This window comes from Haliotis rubra, unplaced genomic scaffold, assembly GCF_003918875.1.
Source record: "Haliotis rubra isolate DU_JTF1 unplaced genomic scaffold, ASM391887v1 Scf1470, whole genome shotgun sequence".
NCBI classification, from domain to species: domain Eukaryota; kingdom Metazoa; phylum Mollusca; class Gastropoda; order Lepetellida; family Haliotidae; genus Haliotis; species Haliotis rubra.
Genome location: NW_025765415.1, coordinates 142,180 through 168,453, shown reverse-complemented (window position 1 = coordinate 168,453; position 26,274 = coordinate 142,180). Strand labels below are relative to the sequence as shown.

At 40.5% G+C, this 26,274-nt stretch overlaps 1 protein-coding gene across 1 annotated transcript; it reads right to left on the bottom strand.

Annotated features, from left to right (window-relative positions):
- Positions 1–479: 479 nt before the first annotated feature.
- LOC124269772 (proprotein convertase subtilisin/kexin type 5-like) lies at positions 480–24,788 on the bottom strand. The gene is made up of 5 exons (XM_046704810.1): positions 24,777–24,788; positions 3,456–3,579; positions 2,676–2,891; positions 1,404–1,592; positions 480–700 (listed from the first exon to the last, which is right to left on the bottom strand). The coding sequence occupies exons 1-5, from the start codon at positions 24,786–24,788 to the stop codon at positions 480–482; spliced, it is 762 nt and encodes a 253-aa protein (XP_046560766.1).
- Positions 24,789–26,274: the final 1,486 nt, after the last annotated feature.

The following is a 26,274-nucleotide window of genomic DNA, read 5'->3' as shown; positions in this document are numbered from 1 at the left end:
ACGAAAGATTACATTGCCCCTACCAAATTTAAATTCTAGCAACCATAAACATGGTGTATATTTTCCCAATTCACAATGGGTATCCATTTTGGTTGGAGTAAAAGGTTTTTGATGCACTAATGTACTGGAAATAATGACCCTACCCAGATGACTGCCATACTTTTGGATAACCCTCACTGCCGTCCTTATCAAAATATGCCAGGAGCATTCATTGAAGGACAAAATCCAAAGGCACTCCATAAGCCAAATTTCATTCCAGAACCTTCTACAGAAGAAACCCTATTTTGGTAACCCTGCCCTGCCCTGCCTGCCCCTGCCCTGCCCCTGCCCTGCCCTGCCTGCCCTGCCCTGCCCTGCCCTGCCCTGCCCTGCCCCCGCCCCTGCCCTGCCCCCGCCCGCCTGCCCTGCCCTGAACCGCCTGCCCGTCCCGCCCGCCCCGCCCCGCCCCCCCCCGCCCGCCCTGCTGTTATACACGATACTTACGTATTTCCAGTGAGAGCACCCTGGGGTTGTTTTGGTGTACATGTTTTCGATGTTTTTTCACAACGCTTCAGTGAATCGTCCCACAGAAGGCCGCTGGGACACGTGATGTTGTCGGTCAGTTTGCCGTCGTCACATTTAGCGTGCACCTTACAGCTGGTGCAGGACTGGTACGTCAGGTCGGGTTTCCCTGTACAGTTCTTCATGCATGGACTTGGCGCTGAAACAATAACAGGGTTCACTGTTGAATGTGTGTTTATTGGTTGGTAGCCGAAATCTGGAATATTCAAGCTATATGGCGGCGGTCTGTAAGTAATCGAGTCTGGACCAGACAATCCAGTCCAGTGATCAACACCATGAGCATCGATCTGGGCAGATGGGAATGGATGACATGTGGCAACCAAGTCCAGTGAACCTGACCACACGATTCCGTTAGTCGCCTCTTACGACAAGCATGGGTTACTGAAGATCAAAATTTAACCCGGACCTTCACGGGTCCACTCATTTACGAGCTGAGGCAGATGATTATGGAAACCTCAGCAGAAGCCCTTGCATGATCATCAGATCGGTGCATTGCCAATACTGTTCTTTTTAACGCCGCACACATCCATGGTCATTTCTTAAACATCAACAGTAACACCTTTAAGTTGTCGTCACTGGCATAATGCAAACACTCCACACTCACGAACTACGCATGAATATATTTGTGTTTGTTGCTTAACGCCGCACTCAGCAATATTCCAGCTATATGACGACAGTCTGAAAAATAATCGAGTCTGGAACAGACAATCCAGAGATTGATGAACATCGATCTACGCAAATGGTTTCCGGTGGCATGCGTCTTCTGGGTTGCTGAAGACCAAATCTGACCCGTATCTTCACGGGTCATGAAACAGCAACCAACCAAACATGGATTTATTTACCTCCAGTGGGGCATGTTGTTGAGATCCCTTCGCATCGTTTGTAGAAATCGTCCCACACTAGATTGCCTGGGCAGGTTCTGTTGTCAAACAGCTGACCGTGGGCGCATGAGGCGAACACCTGGCATCCAATACACGACTGATAGTCGCCGTCGCGAACTCCGGCACAGCTCGAGACACACCGGTTAGACGCTGCAAGAGTGAGTGAGTGGAGTGAGTGGAGGAGTGAGTGAGTGAGTGAGTGGTGAGTGAGTGAGTGAGTGAGTGAGTGAGTGAGTGAGTGAGGAGGTGTGAGTGAGTGGAGTGAGTGAGTGAGTGAGTGGTGTGAGTGAGTGAGTGAGTTTGGTGTAACGGCTCTTTCACACATACGGCGTAACGAGCGTAAGCTTTAAAACTACGCTAATCCCTGACACTGCAACGCAATCATAATTTCTCAGGTTGCATGAAATGTTTCTCGGACACATGTATTGAGTGAGTGAGTGAGTGAGTGAGTTTAGGTTTACGCCGCACTCAGCAAATATTCCAGCTATATGGCGGCGGTCTGTAAATAATCGAGTCTGGACTAGACAATCCAGTCATCAACAGCATGAGCATCGATCTGCGCAATTGGGAACCGATGACATGTGTCAACTAAGTCAGCGAGCCTGACCACCCGATCCCGTTAGTCGCCTCTTACGACAAGCAAGTCGCCTCTTATGGCAAGCATGGGTTGCTGAAGACCTATTCTACCCCTGATCTTCACGGGTCGGACACATGTATTGAAACTGAAGGGCGCAAAAAGGACTATGTGTATATACAAAGAGAACGAGAGGGGAAGGCTTTATATTGCTCCCACCACGAACACAAACAAAAACACGGGATTCGGACGTTTGATACACGCAGGACTATCATTTGGCCCCCGAAATAAATATATCCAAAGCAAGAAAAACAACAACGTTCTGTCATTATCTTAATAAAATATTATACACATGCATATTATAGACTTGCAGGGGCTGTATTGGTGAAAAGACAATATAACGCCAGTACTTTGTCAAACACAGACAAGAAGCCTGCTCGGATATTTACATTTACAAATGACTGACATGCATGGCTAAAAGTAACGTATCCCTTTGAGCATGAGCAGATCATTTACATTGGTATTAACGAAATGAGAATAATTGCAAACACCTGGCCCATGCACAGTTATATCCCTTCATCTCATATGACAATTGCTGAATTTTCCTAATGCAACAGAATCGGTTAATATATATTTTTAATTTTATTTTTCTTACTTACGTGGTGAGGGGCCAGGGGTGGGGCCAGGGGTGGGGCCAGGGCAGGTGGAGGAGTTCTTCTCACATCTCTTCAGGGAATCGTCCCAGAATGTTCCTGGGGAGCATTTATTGAGTCTGATTCGCCGTTGACGACAGGATGCATACAGGGAGCATCCCTTGCATGACTGGTAGTTACCATCTGGTAGAGCCGTGCAGTTCGTTATACAGGGGTTGTTACCTGGAATTAGCCAGAACGTGCTAATAAACCACATTAGTTTAAAATTTTGAGGCAGTTCATCGTTGATGAAACATGGCAAAAAACGTCAGTCAAAATCTTAAGCTTTTCTGGTTTGCTTTTAGTTTAATGTCGCACTCAGCAATATTCCAGCTATATTGCGGCGGTCTGTAAATAATCTGGACAAGACAATCCAGTGATCAACATCTAAAGTCATTCATTCTTTAATGCTATTCAAAGCGGGCCTAAAATCAGAAGTAAATGAGTTTTAGCAATAGTCTTGCAATATCGCTGCTGGACACAACAAATGGGCTGTACATATTGTACCCATATGGAGAATCGAACCCCGCTCTCCGGTGTGACGAGCGAACGACTTGACTTCCTCACTGCCCCAATGTTTATTAAAATGATCCTGTAAGTTAGATGATCCTTCACTGCCATGGTGGAAGCCGCTAATAGTCATGTGACGATACGACATTATTGGACTATTCCTGGGTATTTTCCGTCACGTCAATGTACATGCAGTTAGAATTATAAATTATTAAAAATCATTTTAAAAATGCCCACCTCTTTCTGGACACGTCGACGACGTCCGCTGGCAACGTTTCACTTGATCGTCCCATACCGTCCCGCAGAACACCTGAGTTGAAACTTCAACCCGTAGTAGCAGGCAGTGAACTGATTGCAGCCGCTACACGACTGATATTTACCGCTGGGAATACCCTTGCAAGTTTTCACGCAGCGTGTGTCGGCTGTGCCAAAAAACAAACAGATACAATGTGTTTGCAAATGAAACAATGCGAGAGAAAAGTGTGTCATCAACACTTGTTATCTTATCTAATCGTTTTAATAATATATCAATAGGGTCAAACTAACAAGAGGTTGGTGGTGTGTGGCCCTGTGGAAAGTGAAGTTGTGCAGGATTGGTCGCGTCCTTGGATGAGTGACCATCTGTTTGACTCCAGAATATTTTCAGGACTTCCATCCTGCCCCATAACGAAGCACAATTGACTGTTAACTGATCCATCGACCGGGATAGCATTGTTAGCACATTGAGCAAAGACCTTGTGCATGGAATTTACCTCAGATGTACAGACATTAAAGTACAGATAATAAATGTGAAAAATATTTCTCAGGCAATACTGGAACATAATTAGTGTACTATGCAAGATACTATGGTTTTGTTTTTCTTTCAGTCCTAAGACATTAACATATGCCATTAAAAAGTAGGGGATATTACATTTTGCGAGCATACCACTAGCATATGAGAAGAAAAGTAATATATATCCATACAGATGAAACATTTCCAAAGGAATCGAATAAATTGTCACATTTCCCTTTATTTCACTTCATCATCTGTTTCCTCCTTGGCTTCATCACTTGCATTTTATCAATCTTGTAAATCCAATAGCCCCTACTTTTTTTGAATGGTATATATTACAGCCCAATTTAAAAGCAAATGTTTATCATTGCTGTTTAGTACACTTTCCAAATTTGTTGCAGCAGGCAACACCACATATTTTGATAAACATCCGTCTCTGTATATAATGTACGTGCACTACAGTCAACGGGTAAGATGCAGTCAGTACATCTTCAGCAATATAGTGGTCACACATTCTACATAATCTGTGTGCACTGCACTGTTTGTGCATCTGATATGTCGGACAGATGGGGACCTCTCATAAGAGTGACTATTGAAAGGCAGTCATCAAATTGCGCAGTTTTGGCAATATTCTAGAATATCCGAACAATATTCCTGCAGATTTGCAACAGTATTGTGGCAATGTTACAGCAATATTCCAGCAGGATTTAAAATATTCCTGCTATATTCCATTGACATTTCAGCAGTATTCGAACAATTTTCAAGCAATATAAAAAAAATTACAGCAACATTGTATTAGTATTTCAGCAGTATTCAACAATATCGTAGCTCAGTTACACCACAGGATACAACATGTTAGTGAGTGAGTATGTTATTTCGCCGTTTTTAGCAATATTCCAGCAATACCACGGCGGGGGACACCAAAAATCACATATTGTACCTATGTGGGGAATCGAACCCGAGTCTTCGACGTGAAGAGCCAACGCTTTAACCACTAGGCTACCCCACCTCCCCGATACAATATGTGAGATATGGGCGGTGGGTAGCCTAGTGGTTAAAGCGTTCACTCTTCACGCCGAAGACCCGGTTCAGTTCCCACATGGGTGGTTGTGAAGCCCATTTCTGGTGTGCCCCGTGATATGCTGGAATTTTGTTAAAAGCGGCGTAAAACCATACTCAGTCAGTCAGTCAGTCCTTGAGATATTGCTGGAATACTGATAAACCTGTTGTAGAGTCAAGTGCTAAAGCACGGGATCCAAACACTGGCCCACTTGCACAAAGCGATCTTAGCGCTACGATGATTGTAACTCCCATTTTCTAACATAGGCTTAAGATAGTCGTAGCGCTAAGATCGCTTTGTGCAAGTGGGCCCTGAAGACAACGTTCGGTCAAGAAAATGATTGTCGGGGACATACCTGACACCGCGCATATCACAAGGAACATCACCCCGACGACATATACACCGCCGGCCATGTTGTGAGATCTGCAACAAAAAAAGTGATCTCATAAGCATCATCGTCAGTAAATTTTTGAAGTCACACCGGCAGCGTTTCTGCCATATCTTGAATATTAGCATCATACAAATCCGACGATTAATAAAGACAACGCCGCTTCCTCAGCTGTTGAGAAATTGAAAACATCGCATTTATTTAATTAAAAGATATGAGAGGTTACGTCTGGATTTTGTGATTTGATGAAACCACAGAATGTCAACCCCAGAGTGAATAAGTGTATTTGTACGTCGCTTTAGAAACATTCCACTAATATGACGGCGGGGGACACCAGAAATGAGCTTCACACATTGTACCCATGTGGGGAATCGAGCCCGGGGCTTCCGTGTGTCAACCGCAGAGAACAAACTCGACCATCCGGCAAAACAGGCTTCAATGGGCCGTTAAATGCTTGTGATTGTTATATGATGGATCGTGAAAATAAGTAATATAATTGCAGTATGTAAGAATAGGGGAAACCAGTTGTATTCAAGTGTTTCCCATCGCAAGACCAACTGTATATTGAGCGCCAACTGGATAAGTTTCTTCCGCCGTCTCAGCCCAACCGACTGCTAATTCAAATGCTTCCTTCCTGTGCCAGTGCTGGGTTGTTGGCTTGTTCGTTGTTTAAACCCCTCGCTCAGCAATATTCCAGCTATATGTCGGCAGTCTGTAAATAATCGAGACTGGACCAGACAATCCAGTGATCAACAGCATGAACATCGACTGGGATACGGTGACATGTGTCAACCAAGTCAGCGAGCCTCACCACCCGATCCCGTTAGTCGCCTCTTACGACAAGCATGGCTTACTGATCCTAACCCGGATCTTCACGGGTCGTCAGTGCTGGGCTAAAGGATGTACTTAGAGTGTGTGAGTGAGCATGGTTTTACGCCGCCTTCAGCAATATGCCACCATGCTACCCTACCGCCCCCATACACTTAGAGGACAGGTGTAAATTAACAGAAAAGCTAAGCGCTAGGTATTACCAGTTTTCTTTCTTACAAAGCATTTACTAATACACTATCATGTATTAAAGAATATACCACTATTTAATGACCGAAATGTCTAACTTTGTGACAGTAACATCTGATTCAAGCTGGGGCGTTCGCTCGTCACGCCGAAGATCCGGGCTCGATTCCCCACATGGGTACAATGTGTGAAACCCATTTCTGGTGTCTCCGCCATGATATTGCTGGAATATTGCTAAAAGCCGCGTAAAACTAAACTCACTCACTCACTGATTCAATCTATTCTTTTTGTTGTTGTTGTTGTTTTCTGCAGCTACGGCTTGCAGGGCAATAAAATAAAAATCTGCAAATTTGACTACACATGATCTTGCTTTATTTATTTCCTATTTCCTGAATACCTAAGAAAATATAATAAATTCGGTTTTTTTCAAGACAGAACCTTTCTCTTTTCCTATACGCATATACATGCTCCTGAACAGAACAGAATCAAAGTTGATGATTTTGTGTTCTTTCCTGATTTAGATATGAACAAGAGTAGATGTATATTTGTATTGTATTTTTGATTGAACTACGACCCCCGACCCAAATTTAAATCACGAACAGTTATTGTCTGTAGATCGGTTGACCAAATTTCCTGTCTCTTCCTGGTGTATTAAGTTAAGCATGTTTTCGGCATAGAAAATTTGGACACCAAACCCTCAGAGTTTAAAGATGTTACAAGATATTTTCAAATTCGATATAAAGGAGCAATTAGCCAGTTATATTATATTGATATTAGCATTCTGACAGAACGGTAATGTTTTCAGCGCAAAACAGATAGATACAAAAGGCTTCTTAATAGCCACCATTCACAATTCATTGATGTACATCGATATCTATGAATAATGCATTGCCTGTTTATTGCTTACTGCCCACTCAGGTGTGCCTCAACAATGTTAATGAGTTGATAAGTAGATTCTATTTTAAGCCACATCGATCAGCTAAACTCTTTGGGAAAAGAAAGCAAACATAAGGAAACATGACCAAAGCCTCACTTTGCTTACTTGGTAGTCGTACTAAATGCAACGCCATCGAATAGTCATGTCATGTTTGGTTCATTCTATCTGCCAACGGGCGGTGGGGTAGCCTAGTGGTTAAAGCGTTCGCTCGTCACGCCGAAGTCCCAGGTTCGGTTCCCTACATGGGTACAATGTGTGGAGCCCATGTCTGGTGTCTCTCGCCGTGATATTGCTGATATATTGCTAAAGGCGGCGTACAAATATACTCACTCACTGAATTTAGCTGCCACACAGATGTGACAGTATAGTTTCATATGCACGTCAGTTTATGTGACTTTGGTTTCTTAACAATCGAATTTGGATCCAGCCAACCAGTGATTGTTGTCAAGAGCAACGCAGTCACCGAACCCGGCCACTCGAGTAATTCATAATCCTACGACAAGCGCAAGTTGGTGTGATCTATCTGAACCAATAATCTGTACGTGTATAAAATGTATGTTAATATTTAGTATAGCGCCAATATCCAGCTCAGCTGCTCAAAGTGCTTTGTTTTTCCCTCGATAGTTGGATGTCAATCTCAAACGGCACATCGTATTATCATCAATCTCAACTCCCTGGGGGCATACAAAAATTAATAAAATACAAACAAATATATAGTTTGTCCTATGTTACATGAAAATGGATTAGTGTGTGTGAGTGAGTTTAGTTTTACCCCGCTTTTAGCAATATTCCAGCAATATCACGGCGGGGGACACCAGAAAGGGCTTCACACATTGTACCCATGTGGGGAATCGAACCCTGGTCTTCGGCGACTGGGACGAGCGAACGCTTTAACCACTTAGCGACCCTACCGCCCCTATATGGAAATGAAGAAGTTCCTTATATATATAATTTGTACTGCTCATATAACATGTATTATTGTTAAGAAATCATTTACATTTAAAAACAACATGATGAGAAGTGTGTAAGTTAATGAGCATTCCAGCTATATCACGGCGAGTAACCTTCGTATGTGAGGAACGCCCGAAGATAACGTTTAGTCTCTGAATATATATTATTTTGATAATAACAAACAAACCCATTTAAATTAAAAAAAGAGCCCCAGTATGATGGAAATTTCAAAACTTGATTAAATCTAGACTTGCTTCATTTAGGGCTTAGCATTATAAGGTGGGCTTGGCAGTGAGGAAAATAATGTGGTTCAGAGACTGTGATAGATCCATGTCTCAGGAGTTTACCACTCACCTAAAAGCCTAAAAACAATCGACTGAAAAACCTAAAACCGTAACCGGGTCGAACGGATATCCAAACCCGCGATCACAGTGTTGTGGTGTGCCCAAGGGAGGTAACTCTACACAACACGGTGCCTGAGTCCAATGGGCCATCCGCATCTCTGAAACAATGATATGAACCGTGCTTCTTACCTGTTGCGTTTCTTTGTGGAGACGAGGTTTGTGAATAACTACATGGGCATCACTTAATATATACTTTTTTTCTAAACATCACGTCATGATGGTATTAGCATAAAAATATCCCGTGACTCTAATCCCGTGATGCGCATGTGTAGAGATGTTATTTCCGATGACAGGAAACGCCTCACGCTATTTCCGGTATTTCGCTGAAGTAAAATGAACTTGCACAATGTACTGTACAAACATTATTTGGATATATTTGGATTCCGTCAAACACAATGCGTTGTATATGGTTATTGTATGACTGTTTAATTATGGCCACTTATATGAAACACACGAGGTACTTAAATTCGCATTTGAATTCCCCATGATGATTGTGAACCAATTATAGATGAAGAACGTGGACGCGTGAGTTGTTGAGGAAGACATGCGGTGTCGGTGGAGTGACTGACTGACTGACTGAGTTTGGTTTTACGCCGCTTTTAGCAATATTCCAGCAACATCACGACAGGGGACACCAGAAATGGGCTTCACACATTGTACCCATGTGGGGATTCGAACCCGGATCTTCGGCGTGACGAGCCAACGCTTTAACTATTAGGCTGACAAACCCAGTGGTTGATGCCATGAGCATCGATTACATAGAGCTCACTGATACACTGTAAGGCGGTAGCACGCTGGAGACACATTATAGACTCTTGTGTATCTACGATTACAATTTTAGTATTATAATGCTTCATTTTCGTCAAAACATTCACAGCTTTGTTTACTTTTATCAGTCACATATGTTCTCGTCACGATATGGCTGTAATATTGCCGATGTGACGTTAAATAATAACTCACTCACTCACTTACTTTTATCAGGTCCGATTTCCTATTAGTAGCAATTATATTGGTATGACGTTAATGTGTATCGAGTTTACTGACATATTTAATATTTAAGGAACCAGCTGCACGGATAAAAATCCGTTAGCTCGTCACGAAAAGGTTTCAGGTTCGATTCCACTTGAGTAGCTGTGTGAAGCCCATTTCTCGTGTTCCCCACTTGGCTATTACTTGGATATTGCTAATAGTGACGTCACACCACCCTCACTTAACTTACCGCCCAGGCGGTGCGGTAGCATAGTGGTTAAAACGTTCGATCGTCACGCTTAAGACACGGGTTCGATTCCCCACACGGGTACAATGTGCGAACCATTTCTGGTATCCTCCGCCATGATATTGCTCGAATATTACTAAATGCGGCGTAAACCTACACTCACTCACATACTCACTCACTTAAGAGCCCAGCGACAAATTAAGTTCGTCAGCAAATTTAAGCTCAGGTTCCAAGGCGGGATTCCATTACGTCATATTCATTCATTCATTCATTCATTCATTATTCATTCATTCATTCATTCATTCATTCATTCATTCATTCATTCATTCATTCATTCATTTTTACTTTTCATCTCCTTCTTTTTACTTTTCATGTGTACAGGAATTTTTGAAACACCACCGCCCTAAACACCAAAACAGTACGTCATGCTTCAGACATTTTCATGACGTGTCTGCGATAACAAGTGGGGCAGCTGTTTGAGAGATGGAAGCCACGCCGGATTCAACACTGGAGTCTACTGGGTACGATGTGGGACTCTAATAACACAAGCCAATGTCTCCGTCGGCCGTCATGTATGAGCCCAGAGAGTGACCCCTACCACCCCTAAGTAAAATAAATACAAACTGAAAGATTATATAGCGCTAAATCCAACCACTAAGTGGGTGCTCAAGGCGCTGCTAAGTACTTTTTGAGTAGAGTTAGTAGTGCAGTGAAAAGAGATGCGTTTTTAAAGATGTGATTTGAACGCAGCAAGACAGTTTTAAGGCGAGGGGCAGTTCATCCACAGCGATGGAGCACAACGCTATAAGATGCAGTTATCAATAAGAATTTGCTTTCAGATATTGTCTGGGTGATTTGTATGGGGTTAGCAGTTACTTAGATATTCTGGTACCATGCCATTTACACCCTTGTATGTGATACAGAGTACTTTCAACACTATCCTCGCCAGTGTAATGACTTCAGTATTGCACCCATGCACCAGCACATCCCTCCCGTTTTATCACGCGTACTTTGATGATTTAGACGGCCTCCTTTTAACAAAATATCTATTAATTTATCAGTTTTGAGCGAGAAAACTGTTATTTTACCAAGTTATTCACAAACACGTTTGTATACTTAATGCTCTCCATTTTACAAAATACTGCCCTCACCGTCCCCAACATGTACTTGTACATCATCTCCTTGTACAGACCCCTCCAAGATCCTGGACCGCAATACCACGCCACTGAATCAAACCCAACTTTAATTGTTGTGACAATTACCCACCATATGTATTCCCCTCCATTCTCCTGTAAAACCCATTTCCTATACCATTACAATATAAACTGTAGGTCACCAAGTCACACTCGGGTCAAGAGCTCGGCCCACGCTGACTCGTGACAACACGCCACACGGAAATGAATTAGTCCTTGACCTTGTTGGATGAGTCAGTCCTTTGTGCGCTGGCTATATTGACATTTACATGATCTATTTGATAAAAATAAAACTTCATAGTATAAAATGAATAAATGCATTTCATCTATCCATCCAACGTCCTTTCATTAATTCATTCATTCACCCGTGAAGATCTGGGTTAATCTTCAGTAACCCATTCTCGTAAGAGGCGACTAACGGGATCGGGTGGTCAGGATCGCTGGCCTGGTTGACACATGTCATCGGTTCCCAATATTGCGCAGATCGATGCTTATGCTATTGATCCCTTGGTTGTCTGGTTCTTACTGGATTATTTACAGACCGCTTCCATATAGCTGGAATTTTGCTGGAATATATATAAAACTAAACTCATACATTCATTTATTTGTTATTTCTATAGTAAGGCAACGATCAAAGCGGCATTACACGTACCTCAATCACTCACTCGTACATATAACACTGTAATGTTATAATAAGTATTTAAGTGACAATGTTCGGAACGGCATAACACACAACCCACTCACCCACGCCGCACTACTGTACGGTGCAACTTTGTGATATAACTGATATGACGTTAAATGCGACTTACATCCACACACGCACGCACAGACACAAACGCATGCACACATACGCACACGCACACATTCACAAACGAACTCACACACACGCATGGACACTGGGAATTTAGTGGCGCTATTTGTGGTACGAACCAGGTGCCACCGTATTACAAAACAAATGGACCTTTTCCAAAAGACGATGCTCTGATGTTCCAAGTGCTGAGCACACAACCAACACGCAGGGGTGTATGTGAAAAAGTGATCAGAGCAAACTCAACATTGTTGAAAGACTGTTAAAGTAATGAGCAGTTTCAGATGACTCAAACCATTTAGACCGAAATCAGGTATGCTGTTGATCACCAGATTGTCTTGTCCAGAATAGAATATTTACAAACCGATCCCCGGTGAGGTGAAATTGGGTTTAACGTCGTGCTTGACAATATGTCGCTCATACGACGACGTGCATGCACGTGTATGTGTATGTGCGGCTGCTTGTACTAGCCCAGACTAAAGCTGGTTTTATAGTGCTAGCCCACTGAGATACCATGTCGCAGTGAAGCATGAATACCCCACTCAGACACATTATACTGACTCAGAGCCGACCAGTCCTTGTTGTACCAATTAATGCCGAGCGCCAGGCAGGGACCAACAAGTACCATATTTTAACGTCTTTTGGTATGGTGCGGTCGGGGATCGAACCCGCGACCTTCCGCTCTCTGGGCAGACGCTCTAACCACTACACCACGGAGGCGGCTCACATCGATCCTAAACAGCTGGAATGTTGCAGAGGGTGGCATAAAAAACAAAAAACAAACCCAAAACAGACAAACAAACAGAAAGATGTCAATGTGTAGTTAGCGAGTGAAGAGTAACTAAGTTAAACCAAAGCGCCTCAGCTTGATATAGGAGAAAAACCCAAAGATATGAAACTCTTAAACGTAGACCAGTTTAATGTTACCCTTAACCACGTGATCAAGGGTGACTTCTGTCTCTCTCTCACTGACCAAATGAAGCCGGAACTGACTGACAGGGAAATAATTCCATCAGCTGCTTCCATGTCCTTTGACCCACGTTCAAAATACAAAACTTAAAAAAAGTTACATTCAAAATAGATATTAAACTAATTTCCAACAAATATCCAACTGCGCAGATACAGCTGCAGGAAGGTCGTTTTTGGTTTGTTTCAGGGAGAAAAACAACACATGAGAGTCTTTTTATGCGACCATGTGCATTCATATTTTCATCCACAATCAGAATGCGTTCATAATTGAGTTTCTTCCCTGAAAAGATGCTTGTCTGCGTACGACAACCATAATTAGTTATGACGTAAACTTGACTATCATGCAGGACAATCAAACGATTTGAGGATGAAACTTTAGTTAAAAAAATATTGAAGGGTGGAATGTTCAATATTCAGTGAGTGAGAGAATTTAGTTTTACGCCACTAGTCTACCCATGGGCCCTTTCAATATTCAGAACTATTCTGGTCTTTCATTGTGACACTGCGTGAACAGTATCCAACTAATATTGATCTATGTTAGTTTCATAAACGTTTGCACTTGACAACTCTTAAATGCCCACTCCGTAATTAACGTTTTGAGTAAACGAGCATCACTTGCCGGAAATTAATATATAAAACATTGTTTTCATAAATGAATTTATTTTTGAAAATATTATATATGCAGTGTGGCTGACAAGTGATATTTTCATAGATGTGAATGTACAATACACATATTGTGGGTACACATACCTGAACAAAACTAAGTTACTTTAAGCCAGTGTGACGTGAATCACGACGCAGTGCACATAAAATATTATGCAGTGATTGAGTGAGTTTAGTTTTACGCCGCACTCAGCAATATTCCAGCTATATGGCGGCGGTCTGTAAATAATCGAGTCTGGACCAGACAATCCAGTGATCAACAGCATGCGCATTGATCTACGCTATTGGGAACCGATGACATGTGTCAACCAAGCCAGCGAGCCTGACCACCCGATCCCGATAGTCGCCTCTTACAACAAGCATGGGTTACTGAAGGTTCATTCTAACACGGACCTTCACGGGTGCACATAAAAAAATTCGTGGGGATGTAACGTAGTTGTTATAATTACAATATTAATGCATGCTTGCCTGATGCATGATGATGCATTCAGTTAAATATCGTTTCCTGTCATATAGTCTAAATTGACATAAGTAAAGATCAGTTTCAGCCTCTTGTAAATGTATGCATGGTCTACATTTAGTAAGCATAGTAACAAACGCATTTATATATCCCATGCTTTTAAATAAAATACTGTAGAATACATTTCAGTCAAACTGTTTGTTATTTAATGATAATCACAGTTTATTTTGTCCCAATGAAGATGAATCCAATCCCACAATGATTAAGACCTACAAAAATAGGTCAAAGGAAGTGTATACAACGTTTAACAGACACAGGTCACAGATGTGGAGGTTTACGAACAGCATACAGTGGTGATGTATAAAACCTATAACAGACACAGGTCACGGAAGTTGTGGTATAAGAACAGCCAATAGTGGTGATGTATAAAACCTATAACAGACACAGGTCACAGAAGTTGTGGTATAAGAACAGGCAACAGTGGTGATGTATAAAACCTATAACAGACACAGGTCACAGAAGTTGTGGTATAAGAACAGCTTACAGTGGTGATGTATAAAACCTATAACAGACACAGGTCACAGAAGTTGTGGTATAAGAACAGCCAATAGTGGTGATGTATAAAACCTATAACAGACACAGGTCACAGAAGTTGTGGTATAAGAACAGGCAACAGTGGTGATGTATAAAACCTATAACAGACACAGGTCACGGAAGTTGTGGTATAAGAACAGCTTACAGTGGTGATGTATAAAACCTATAACAGACACAGGTCACAGAAGTTGTGGTATAAGAACAGCCACAGTGGTGATGTATAAAACCTATAACAGACACAGGTCACAGAAGTTGTGGTATAAGAACAGGCAACAGTGGTGATGTATAAAACCTATAACAGACACAGGTCACAGAAGTTGTGGTATAAGAACAGCTTACAGTGGTGATGTATAAAACCTATAACAGACACAGGTCACAGAAGTTGTGGTATAAGAACAGCTTACAGTGGTGATGTATAAAACCTATAACAGACACAGGTCACGGAAGTTGTGGTATAAGAACAGCTTACAGTGGTGATGTATAAAACCTATAACAGACACAGGTCACAGAAGTTGTGGTATAAGAACAGCTTACAGTGGTGATGTATAAAACCTATAACAGACACAGGTCACAGAAGTTGTGGTATAAGAACAGCTTACAGTGGTGATGTATAAAACCTATAACAGACACAGGTCACAGAAGTTGTGGTATAAGAACAGCTTACAGTGGTGATGTATAAAACCTAGCTGGATTTACACCATCCCCTCAGCCGTTATCAATTTAGACACATCTAGCCATACATTTAAAAGACACATATACTACGATTAAAAATAGGGGGGAGTTTGAATTTACTTTGAATGTTTGTGGACTTACGTACCCTCTCAAGAGGATAATCATTTTACAGCACTTTAACCCCCTTTGAGGATACAGCCACTAACAATCTGAGTTACTAATTTAAACCTCCATTCATAAAATATTTATCTATTTACAAATCATTTAACAAATGTAATTCTTTTAAAAATGCAATAATTAAAGGAGAACTTACATCATTAAAAATATCCTTCACAGTTCGCGATTTGAAATAGTTATCCCTTGTGATGGAATATTCAACACAGTCAAGCAAGACATACTTGACCGTGATTATTTCATCACAAGGGCTACAAATTGGAAGATCCTCACCTTTTAACAGGTATTCATGAGTATATCCAGTATGGCCAATACGACATCGTCGCATGACGACCTCTTGAAATCTGAACTGACATCCCAAGTAGGTGTAATTAATATAAGGCTTTATTTCATGTAATTTATTGATGCCTACTTGGGTGTCCCACTTCTTCTGCATTAGATCCCGGTTGTCGGTTCTAATGCTAGCTGCGTAATCAGAGTATGGAATAAGAAGTGGTGTCACAGATTTGTTGAGTGCTGCCTTGGCAGCAAGATCGGCCATTGTGTTCCCAGAAATGCCAACGTGGCTGGGTAACCAACAAAAAACGATGTCGTATTGGCCAGTAGCAAGATCATTATACAATTTAACTATTTCTATTAAAAGTGGACGTTTGCAAGAGAGATTTTTTATAGCCTGAAGGCAAGAACGAGAGTCTGAAAATATTATATATTGTTTATGTTTAGGATGTCTTTTAATACACTCGTCACGATATGGCTGAGATATTGCCGATGTGACATTAAATATTAACTCACTCACTCACTTTTAATATACTAGTATTTAAGAGCCGTTAATATGGCGTTTGCTTCTGCTGTAAAAATAGAGCTATTATCCGGTAATCTAGAAGATATTGTTCTGGATCCAATGACAGTGGCACAATCCACTGCGCCACCGTCCTTGGATCCATCTGTAAAGAAGGATTTGTATGAATTATATTTACTTTTTAATTCATTATACTCTTGTTTATATTGTTTCATTAGTTTCGGATGTTTTAAATGTTGTCAGTGTAAGGTCAACTTCTGGCCTTAACAATTGCCATGGAGGAGAAGAAAGAAGACGGGAAGGAGATACATTTTCCAGCTGAATGCCGGCAGCAGAAATTAATGGCCTAATTCTGAGCCCAAGAGGCGGAACAAGAGATGATGTCTTGGTGTATAAATCCTCATAAAAGGGATTGAAGACACAGTTATATGCAGGGTTAGATTCGTTAGAGTATAGTTTCGTAGTATGTTGAAGGATAATTTAATTCGGCGTTGTGTAAGAGATGGCTCATCTGCCTCAACAAAGAGACTGTCAATAGGAGATGCGGAGTCTTAGACCCTGATGGTGGATAGAATCTAACAGTTTTAGGATGCCTTTGTAGGTTCCACCATATACGATGAAGCCACAATCAAGTTTGGAGCGGACTAGTGATCTATATAGATGTGGGAGGGTAGTTTGATCCCCTCCCCACTTTGAATTAGAAACAACTTTCAATAAATCGAGTGCCTTCAGGCATTTATTTTTAAGGTATTTGATGAGAGTCGAAATCGAAATCGAAAATTAGGCCCAAGAACTTGGCCTCTTTGACAAGTTTGATGGGAGAAAGAAGGATTCGAACCAGTGGGATTTTTTATTAAACATTGGTGAACGCCAGCCACATTTGCAAGCTGTCAGTGGGTAGATAGCTCCTCTACAGATCATGTAACCGGAAACTGCCATTGGGCAAGGGTGAGCGACTCACGCAGGTTGTAAATTAGTTTTTTCGTCTGATTCGTCATTCGTGCTCAAGGCGAAATCCAAAGACAGCAGAGATTACCACACTGAAATGAATGGGGAAGTTGTCTTAAATTGGTTGAAAAAACAGCTGGCACCAGCACCTTCTCAGAAACGTTAATCCAAAACTGTGTACAGGTAGTTGAAAATGAAATAGAGTATCAGTACTGGATTGAAAAGGTCATGCCACCATTCATCGTAGTTGTACAATCTGAGAGTAGTGAAAGGGAATCAGGGATTTCCGCAGATTCAAGTCCGGAAGAGTTTTTCATACAACCCCTCAATGATGACATCCGCCCTTGAGGCTGTTCCTGCAACAATTTCCTGTTACTTTAACCTTGTTACTCTTCACCTTACCCTAGTAAAACTTTGCTTTCCCTTCGTAAAACTTCACATTGAAAATCTGAACGAAATGATGATAGTTTGTTTAGTAACTTCTTTATTTTGGAGACAAACGTTATGAAACTTTTTTTCCAGAGTTGGTCTGATGTTTTCATTTCATTCTGCGTTGAAATTAATGTTTGATCACGAACCGATCTGAAGCTACAGTGTTATTTATTGGTATCAATTTGACCCAAAACAGACTGTAGTTGTTGGCGACGTATAATTTGTTTTCTGTATGTCGTATTGTTCTCTTTAATAAAACCGTTTAATGATGACATGTTAGTTTTACCTTTATGTCTGTGATGTTTTAATGCTCATCAAAAACAGGTACCTAATTTGTAATTTTATTTATCTTAGCATGATAATTAATTGCAACCGCACGGCTGAAATATTGCCGGTGTGACGATAAATATTCACTCACTCACTCACATAAGACTCATTTAAGACGCATACATTTTATTGCTGTACGTTTGGGTTAATTGCTGATGGGCAAAGTGTTTATATTGAATTTTAAATGTCTTACTTAATTAGTTATGCGATAGAGATATGGTATTAACTGATATGACTCAGTAAATGAGTAAATAACACAATTAAGAGGTTAAAATAACCGGAACAAATTAACTCTCAAAAATATAACTTGTGACTGAGAACTGCTTAAAGGAGAATACGAGTGAATTGCAATAATTTGCTTGGTGAAAGATAAAGTCATCAGAAACATATTCCCAAGTTTTTATTTAAAAATTATGTATAATTATGTTTTTATCGCGAAAACAGTTTCTGTAAATCTCAGCTTCGGCCATTATGCATATTTCGCTGGAACCCGCTTGACCTTTCCACTCGTGACGTCAAATGTGCCTGAAGTCCGCCATATTGCCAAAGACCAAGCGCTACAGAAGTACAAATCGTGTTGTTTCTGTCGTTTTTTATAAATGGTACGATGGTGTATTGCACATTTGGTCAAATTGCCCCAGTGGGGTAGTCAAAATGCCCCAATTTATTTAAAATGAATAAACATAGGCCATAAATGCATAGTTTTGTCAACTTTGATATTATTTTCGTCATATATATGTATATACATGGTTATGAGTTTACTAATGAAGCATTTATCATAAATATTACTTCCTAATAACTTCTATATGAAGAACATAATATTATAATAAGTTGACAAAAAACTATGCATTTACGGCATATATTCAATCATTATAGATAAATTTGAACAAATTAGAATGAATGAGCAAATTTGTAGGGGCATTTTGTAGCTGGGGCAGATCAACTGGTACACATGAGATATATATGATCAAAATGAGAAAGAGATTTCACATGAGCTTGAAAATGTTTCGCTATAACGTTATTTTCGGTTTGGAGCCCTAAATGATGCAGTCAACCCGAAACATTGCCGAATACAACGGCAAATCATGAAGTACTTGTTGCTTTCACAGTTTTCCATTTTGTCCAATTACGCACGTCGTCATCAGACTCGCTATTTATCAATAGTGTAAGCCGTGAAAGTTGTTCTGTATTCTCATTGGCTGACAGGGTGTCATTCTAAGGCTATGACCGAGTACCATAACTATTTCCATAACCAAACAATGGGGAAACATACGTTGTCCTGACTAGTATTTTGTAATTCACCAGTTTTCCGGGAATAACTTATCTGCGTCGCGAATATTATCTCTGCTCGACCAGGTTGGGATCTTGTATCGAGACTTGATACGTTATTAATGAGAACTAGGAACAAATAATTCCAGTGCAATTTTTTAAGCAGATACTTTTTATTTACCCTCGTCTGAAGCATAATTATTTTGTTTTTAAATCCCAGACACCCTACAGTCACCCATTTGACACAAAATGAACTGTAATCACATTTGTTTTAGAATTCTTAGTGACTGGTCATATATTTATAGGGGTGAGTTTGCTGGCTGGAACTGTATGACATTTTGCTGACAAATAGTAATCTTGTTAAATGATATGGTCTATTTATAAATTTATTTTGACCTCAAGCGGTGCCTCCGTTTCGCTTGATTCTTCTTCTTCGTCTTCAGTGGAAGATTGTCTTGCAAGATGTAAAATCGGATCGTATTGATACGGTCTAACATCCATTTCGGAAATGACATCAGGAACATCTTTTACTGCTTCAGAATCCACGGACACTGTTAAGTTGTGAGGTAAAATCAAAGAGGAAGCCATCAGCAACAGGCACTTATGACGTCCTGTGACGTGCTACCCCCTCTGCTCATTAACTGTCGGATGTTTTCGTACTAGGCGGAAACACGAGTACGTTTTTGTGTTTTTATTACTATTTTACAAACGTATTGTTCAATTCTTAACAAGGAATGTGAATTTTAGAATATCCTTTACAATATATCAAAAGTTTTGTTTTTGTTCGTATTCTCCTTTAAGCCTACTTAAATATACCTCTAATAGATAATTTAAAACCATATGTTCCGCGATCAATCAATGTCCACTGATTTGGGAACTTTGGAATGCAAACTGTTGCTGGTATCAACTGATTATATATTAATCCGCAAGTGAGTGAGTGAGTTAATATTTAGCGTCACATCGGTACTATCTTAGCCATATCGTGACGAAAACAAATTATACAATGAAAAATGAAAACACTTTGGAGAGTAAAACCTGTCGACGATGGACAGTAAAAATACTAGAATGTCACATATATGAACATAAAACTAGCATGTCAATCTGAAAGAAGACAATACAATTTAAAACACGGGCTATAGATCGCCAACAACTGAAGGTAGATCACCATACTAGGGACCATGGGGACTTACATTACTTTTGCTACCTGAATGGACCCTAGCTGGATTTACACCATCCCTTCAGCTACTGGCGATTGTAGTCGAATTAGCCAAAAGTGATAAGCACAAAAATACTACGTTTAAAGAATCTGGTAAGTTGACATTGACTTTAAGTGTTTCGGGACTTACATACCCTCTCAGGAGGACAATATAAATCCGCAAGGGTTGGGCTGGTAGACGGATAACGATATCTCTGAAGGTTGTTTTGTAAGCCCGTGAAACTTATCATACAATGGAGTACTTTGGGGAGACTTAATTAGGAATTAAGTTTTACAATGGACCACTAACAGTGTTCATATAACATAGATGGAACTGTTTATACCCGGTTGTTTCACGATGGTACCGCACGTGCAACGTTTGTGTTTTGCCATGTCATTGGTTTCAATGTACATCGCAGAAATAATCAAGGATGTGCCTGCAATGGGAAAGAAACCCAGGAACAGCAATGTTACCGTGACACTCTTCTTGCTGAAGCCATGCGAGAAATTACAGTGTTTCACTAAATGTTTGCAGCTAAATAGCTGCAGTCATGTGATGTATTACCCAAACGAACTGACTTGCAGAACGTCAAAGATTTCGCCATCGAGTAAAACCAATAATGTAGAGAGTGACCATGACTGAATTTGTTGAGACTAACTATAATAAATATAAGGCATGGCCAACTGTTAAACTATAAAAAAAATAATTAATGGGACCCGTTTCAGGACACTGGAACTGATTATTGGTCTTTAGTCTAACGGTACCCTTGAAGAGCCACCTCCTCGTGGTGGGCGCTTGGTAACGCTAATAGCTCTTTAACCCCCGTCTTGACCCGGGGGCATATGGGTCCTCAGCACCCCATTGCTGGTCTTTATACCGAATTCGGCAACCCGTTTGCCGTGGGTTGCGCCCCTGTGTCGATGGAGGACGGGAGTCGGGTGGTTGAGGGCAATAGGAACCTGGAACCGTGTTCCTTGTGCCCAACACACCACTTCGGCCCTTACTTCACCTAGACGGGTGGTAGAAATGTCCGATTCTATCAATCGGCTGGTCACACCATGCAAGGACAACATTCTTATGCAATTGTTGTTCATTATTGTGCATTTTTGACAATGGATGCTTGCACTTCAAATTATACTGTATATGTTGGCCTAGAGTCCTATGCCAGAAGGCGGTGGCTCATAGGCCAATCTGGTGATGTTGACCTCGGAATAATGTATGTCTCCAATTTCTTGTCAATGGTCGAACCTGTCGGACATTCAATTGGTAGATAAATGCAGCTGTTCATGTCATATTCTCTGGAGTATAACACCCTTGTATCCCTGGTGTCAGCATCTTGGAGATCCGGTGCTATATGCCACTGTCCTTATTGACATTCCGTGGTGGATGAGCAGGAGTGCTGAATCAGTTTTCTTGAACTTGACCTAACTACAGGAAATATCTCTACTAATGCCGACTCATGGGCTAGAGTTCTAGTTATTGAAGGTAAGGATAATTTGCCTATAAAATTGAATGTCATATTCTCTGGAGTATAACACCCTTGTATCCCTGGTGTCAGCATCTTGGAGATCCGGTGCTATATGCCACTGTCCTTATTGACATTCCGTGGTGGATGGGGAGCAGGAGTGCTGAATCAGTTTTCTTGAACTTGACCTAACTATAGGAAATATCTCTACTAATGCCGACTCATGGGCTAGAGTTCTAGTTATTAAAGGTAAGGATAATTTGCCTATAAAATTGAATCCCTTTGCGATTTCAAGAGCCGTTTCTGGAATTTGGGGTGAAGTTATGAATGTAGCCCGTTCTCGTATTGGCTCGCTTCTGATCCAATGCGTACTTCTGAATCTTTTGTCAATCAAAACGTTTGCAAATATTGAGCTTGCTGTGCCTGTGCACAGACCTTTAAAGTGCAGTCGCGGCATCGTTCGCGGCAGAGCTCGATGTCTTTCTGACATTACTGAAGAAGATTTTGCTACAGAGCTAAAAGAACAAGCTGTTATAGCAGTAAAACGTTTTACCGTTAAGAGAGAAGGTGTCACCGTTAAAACTAATTCCTATCTCATGACGATTGCTCGTTCTACTATTACATCATGAATCAAGGCAGGATATTTGAACATCGGAGTGGAGGTGTATCTCCCCAATCCACTCTGGTGTTATAAATGTCAAAAGTTCGGCCATGGTTCTCAATCCTGTCGTAACTCAGTGGTGTGTCATCATTGTGCAGACCAACATGAGGATACTGGCTGTGAGAAGGATTATAAATGCACGAACTGTTATGGCCTGCATCCCGCTTCTTCCAGGTCATGCCCTGTGAGGCAAAAAGAATCCAAAATCAGTGACATTTAAATGTGAAAAGCATATTTCCAGCTTTGAGGCTGAAAAGCTTTTCACAAACCAGACCACAACTCCAAAGAATATCACTTATTCTGCTGCATGTACACGCTCTGCAGCAACATCATCTATTGCATGTAAGGCGGAATTGTCTTGGGTAAGTCAGAGAAACCTGTTGTGTAAGCTAATACATCTACGTCAGCACTCACTCAGTCGCCGTCACTGGACACTGTCACCAGTCTACGTCCGGGTACCAAACAGACAGTCTGCCTGGCACATCATCTGAACCGCCTTCTTCCCAAACTTCAGACGCCAGTACCCCCCAAAAAGGAAAGAACAGAAAATAAACAGAAAATCAACCCCTTCCAACCCCCCCGCTCCAGAGGTTTCTCCAGAAGACACTTTCGGGCCTCTAGATATGGAGGTTACTTTGTCCTCACAGGACAGACGGAGGATGAATCAAAATTCAGGTTTAGAATTATTACATATTCATTTTTGGATATGTGCACTCATCTTTTTCATATTAATAGTTTGAACATAAAAAAACGTGTGAAAATGGTGCGCCGTTATGAAGCATTCGATTTCAGAGCGAAACAGGCCTGAGTTACCCCCCTTAGATATGACGTAATTGGTGCCACTCTAACTGGTAGCTTGTCTTAATCTGACGTGAAAGACATCCAGTACCAGTTTACTGTCATAAACAACATGGCCTCGGAATCGTCGTCTGACAGCGAAGTATTTTCACTGAATCAAGAAAACGTCCAACCATATTCCTTTGAACCGACAAGAGCTAATTTCCCGGACTTCAAAATAAAGACGAGATGCGATCATGTGGAACCTAGTGAAGACCTTTTGTCTTCAAACATTGTGTCGTCAAGCGCAGAGTCCTACTCATCGAGACCACCGTGGTAGGATCATAATATTACTTCTATCTTAATAACGTACATTTCAAAATATAAACTTATTTGTAGTGATGCTTGCTATGCCTGATAACCAGCACTCTTCGTTTGCTCTTCGCCTGGTCCATCCCCGTCACTAGTGTCAGTGTCACCAAATATGAATGCCTGTCCAAACTTCACAGGCAGTTTTCACTAGATTCCAGTATTATTGTCGTTTTCCTTGAGTAAAGTTCGCTTTCTCTTCCCCAAACACGTACGTAGTTCTGATGGTTTCGTTTCCCAACGCAGTCACTACCGTGGGCACGTAATACCGGAAATACGTTTACAACGTTGACAAATCAGACAAATAAATACACTCTTGTATTATGTGAACACCATGTCTGATTATAAAGAGTATGCATTGTATATGTTGCTTTGTGTCTGCAATGTGTTTTCATAATTTGGTGGTTACATTACTTTCTTTGAAATCGGGTGTGTGAAACCGCAGCACATCAACTGTCCGGTTTAACGTTTTTTCTTACCAAAACCAGGATCAAAGAACGACAGTGAACGAACTTTATTTTACATATAATGTATATTTTTTCCATATCTACTATCACTCGATTAAAAACAAGTTGCTACATCCAGTACACGTTATCGACATCTGATCTGAGTAACATGAAAATAGGGTACACTGCACTGACAGTGACATGTTTTGTTTGTAAACCGGTACATTCATTGATCAATGGTTATTAGTTTTTCTGACCTTTGACTGTTAATGAGAAAATTGTAGTAGCTCTTGGAAACTGTTGAAAAAGTTTTTCATTCAAATATGTTATGATATGATATGAAACACACACACACACATCCAATAAATATAAATGCAAATATGAATTTATGCTGCAGGAAAAAAACAGCTTCGTCATGAGTATACAAGTCAATTGATTTTCAAAGTAAAATTACTACTCATTCGATAATGTTACAGGTGCACTTGTGGTCACTGCGTTCACATGCAGTCTTAAGTAGAGGAGCTATGTTGTCAGGATGTTGCTCCAATCAGGGAAAAGCTTGATGCATCAACTCACAACTGCATTACTTCTCACCCTGGCCTCCATGACGTATCACTGAGCAAGTATAGTATGGAGGCATACTACAATGAATTCATTGACAGCAGTGGCCCCATAGGTGATGATGAACCAATACACAAGTAATATACCGAAATATGCTTATAATTTCTAAAATTATTATTTGCATTCTTAAAACAAGATACAGACCATGTATGGATTTGAAAAAGAGCAATATTTTTCCATTTCCATAATATTGTATATCCAGAGAAGAAGTAGTACCTCATAAGCCTTATACAGGTAAATCATGCTATGCTTTTGTTACTGGAGCCTTCATTTAACTGTTTTAGTGTATTAATAATTTGAATGCCCCATTCATTTCTAATAATAGGTTCTAACTGATGGGAAATGTGAATATCCTGAAGACAGATTACTGAGCAATTCCTTTCCGCCAGATGTTCATAATTTCTTTCCGTTTCTGTTTTTCGGCATGACCCCTACAGTTAACAGAGGCTATTTTAATATTATTACTCATTAAAATCACGTAATTGGTACATAGTTAAATGGATGTAAGTTGAGATGAGATGACCTGATATGCTGGATTTTGCAATATAAGAAAAAAACAGGAAAGTAAACAAGTGTATACAAGCAACAATTGCTACCGGATTGGTGTACCAAACCTTCTGAGGATGTGTAGTACTGGATGAAAATATGACCTACACAATAGATGTAACAGCTATAACGCCGAGAAACAACGACTTGCTGTAGGGTGTGAATCTGTTTATTCCTTACATCACAGGAAGAGGTAGAAGAAGAATACCCTGTAAACATTTCATTTATATATATTAATATCACAATGGTTTGGGGTTTTTTTTATCACAAGGGTATTAGCACAGATTCATTTGTAACAATTGATTAAGAAAAGGGAGACAACTGAATCACATATAAATCATGGTCACATTGAGCAATATGCACATCACATTCAACAAAATAAATACATTGGTAACAAATATTTTTCCTTTTCAGTTAATTCACAAATATGACCATACGGAGTGTAAAATAAGAACTTATGCCTATTGGTTACATTTTCCAGAGGAAAATGATATATTTACACGCTTACATTATTTGTAAAATTTGCTCACCCATCTATAAGACGAAGCTACTCCTAGACATCTATCTGGTCGATGCGTGACATGTGCCTAGATGCTAATACAATAAAGTGAAAACAAAGTTAATATGAATCACACTGAACCCATCACCAGCACACACAAGCGAACATCATATTCTCAACAGTCACCACCACAGCGCGCACGGACTACACGCACGACACCCATGCAAGATACATTATGTGAAAATATTGAGAATAGCAATCCAATTGAGGCATTAAAAACTTTACAGCCTATCACGTATTAGCACAACATATTTACATATCCAAACTGCCAACCTTATTTAATATTAATAGACGTTTTTAGTCTAGAACTTTATTTTATATGCATTAGTGAAATATTATACCCTAAAACTTTAGAAACCATTCTAC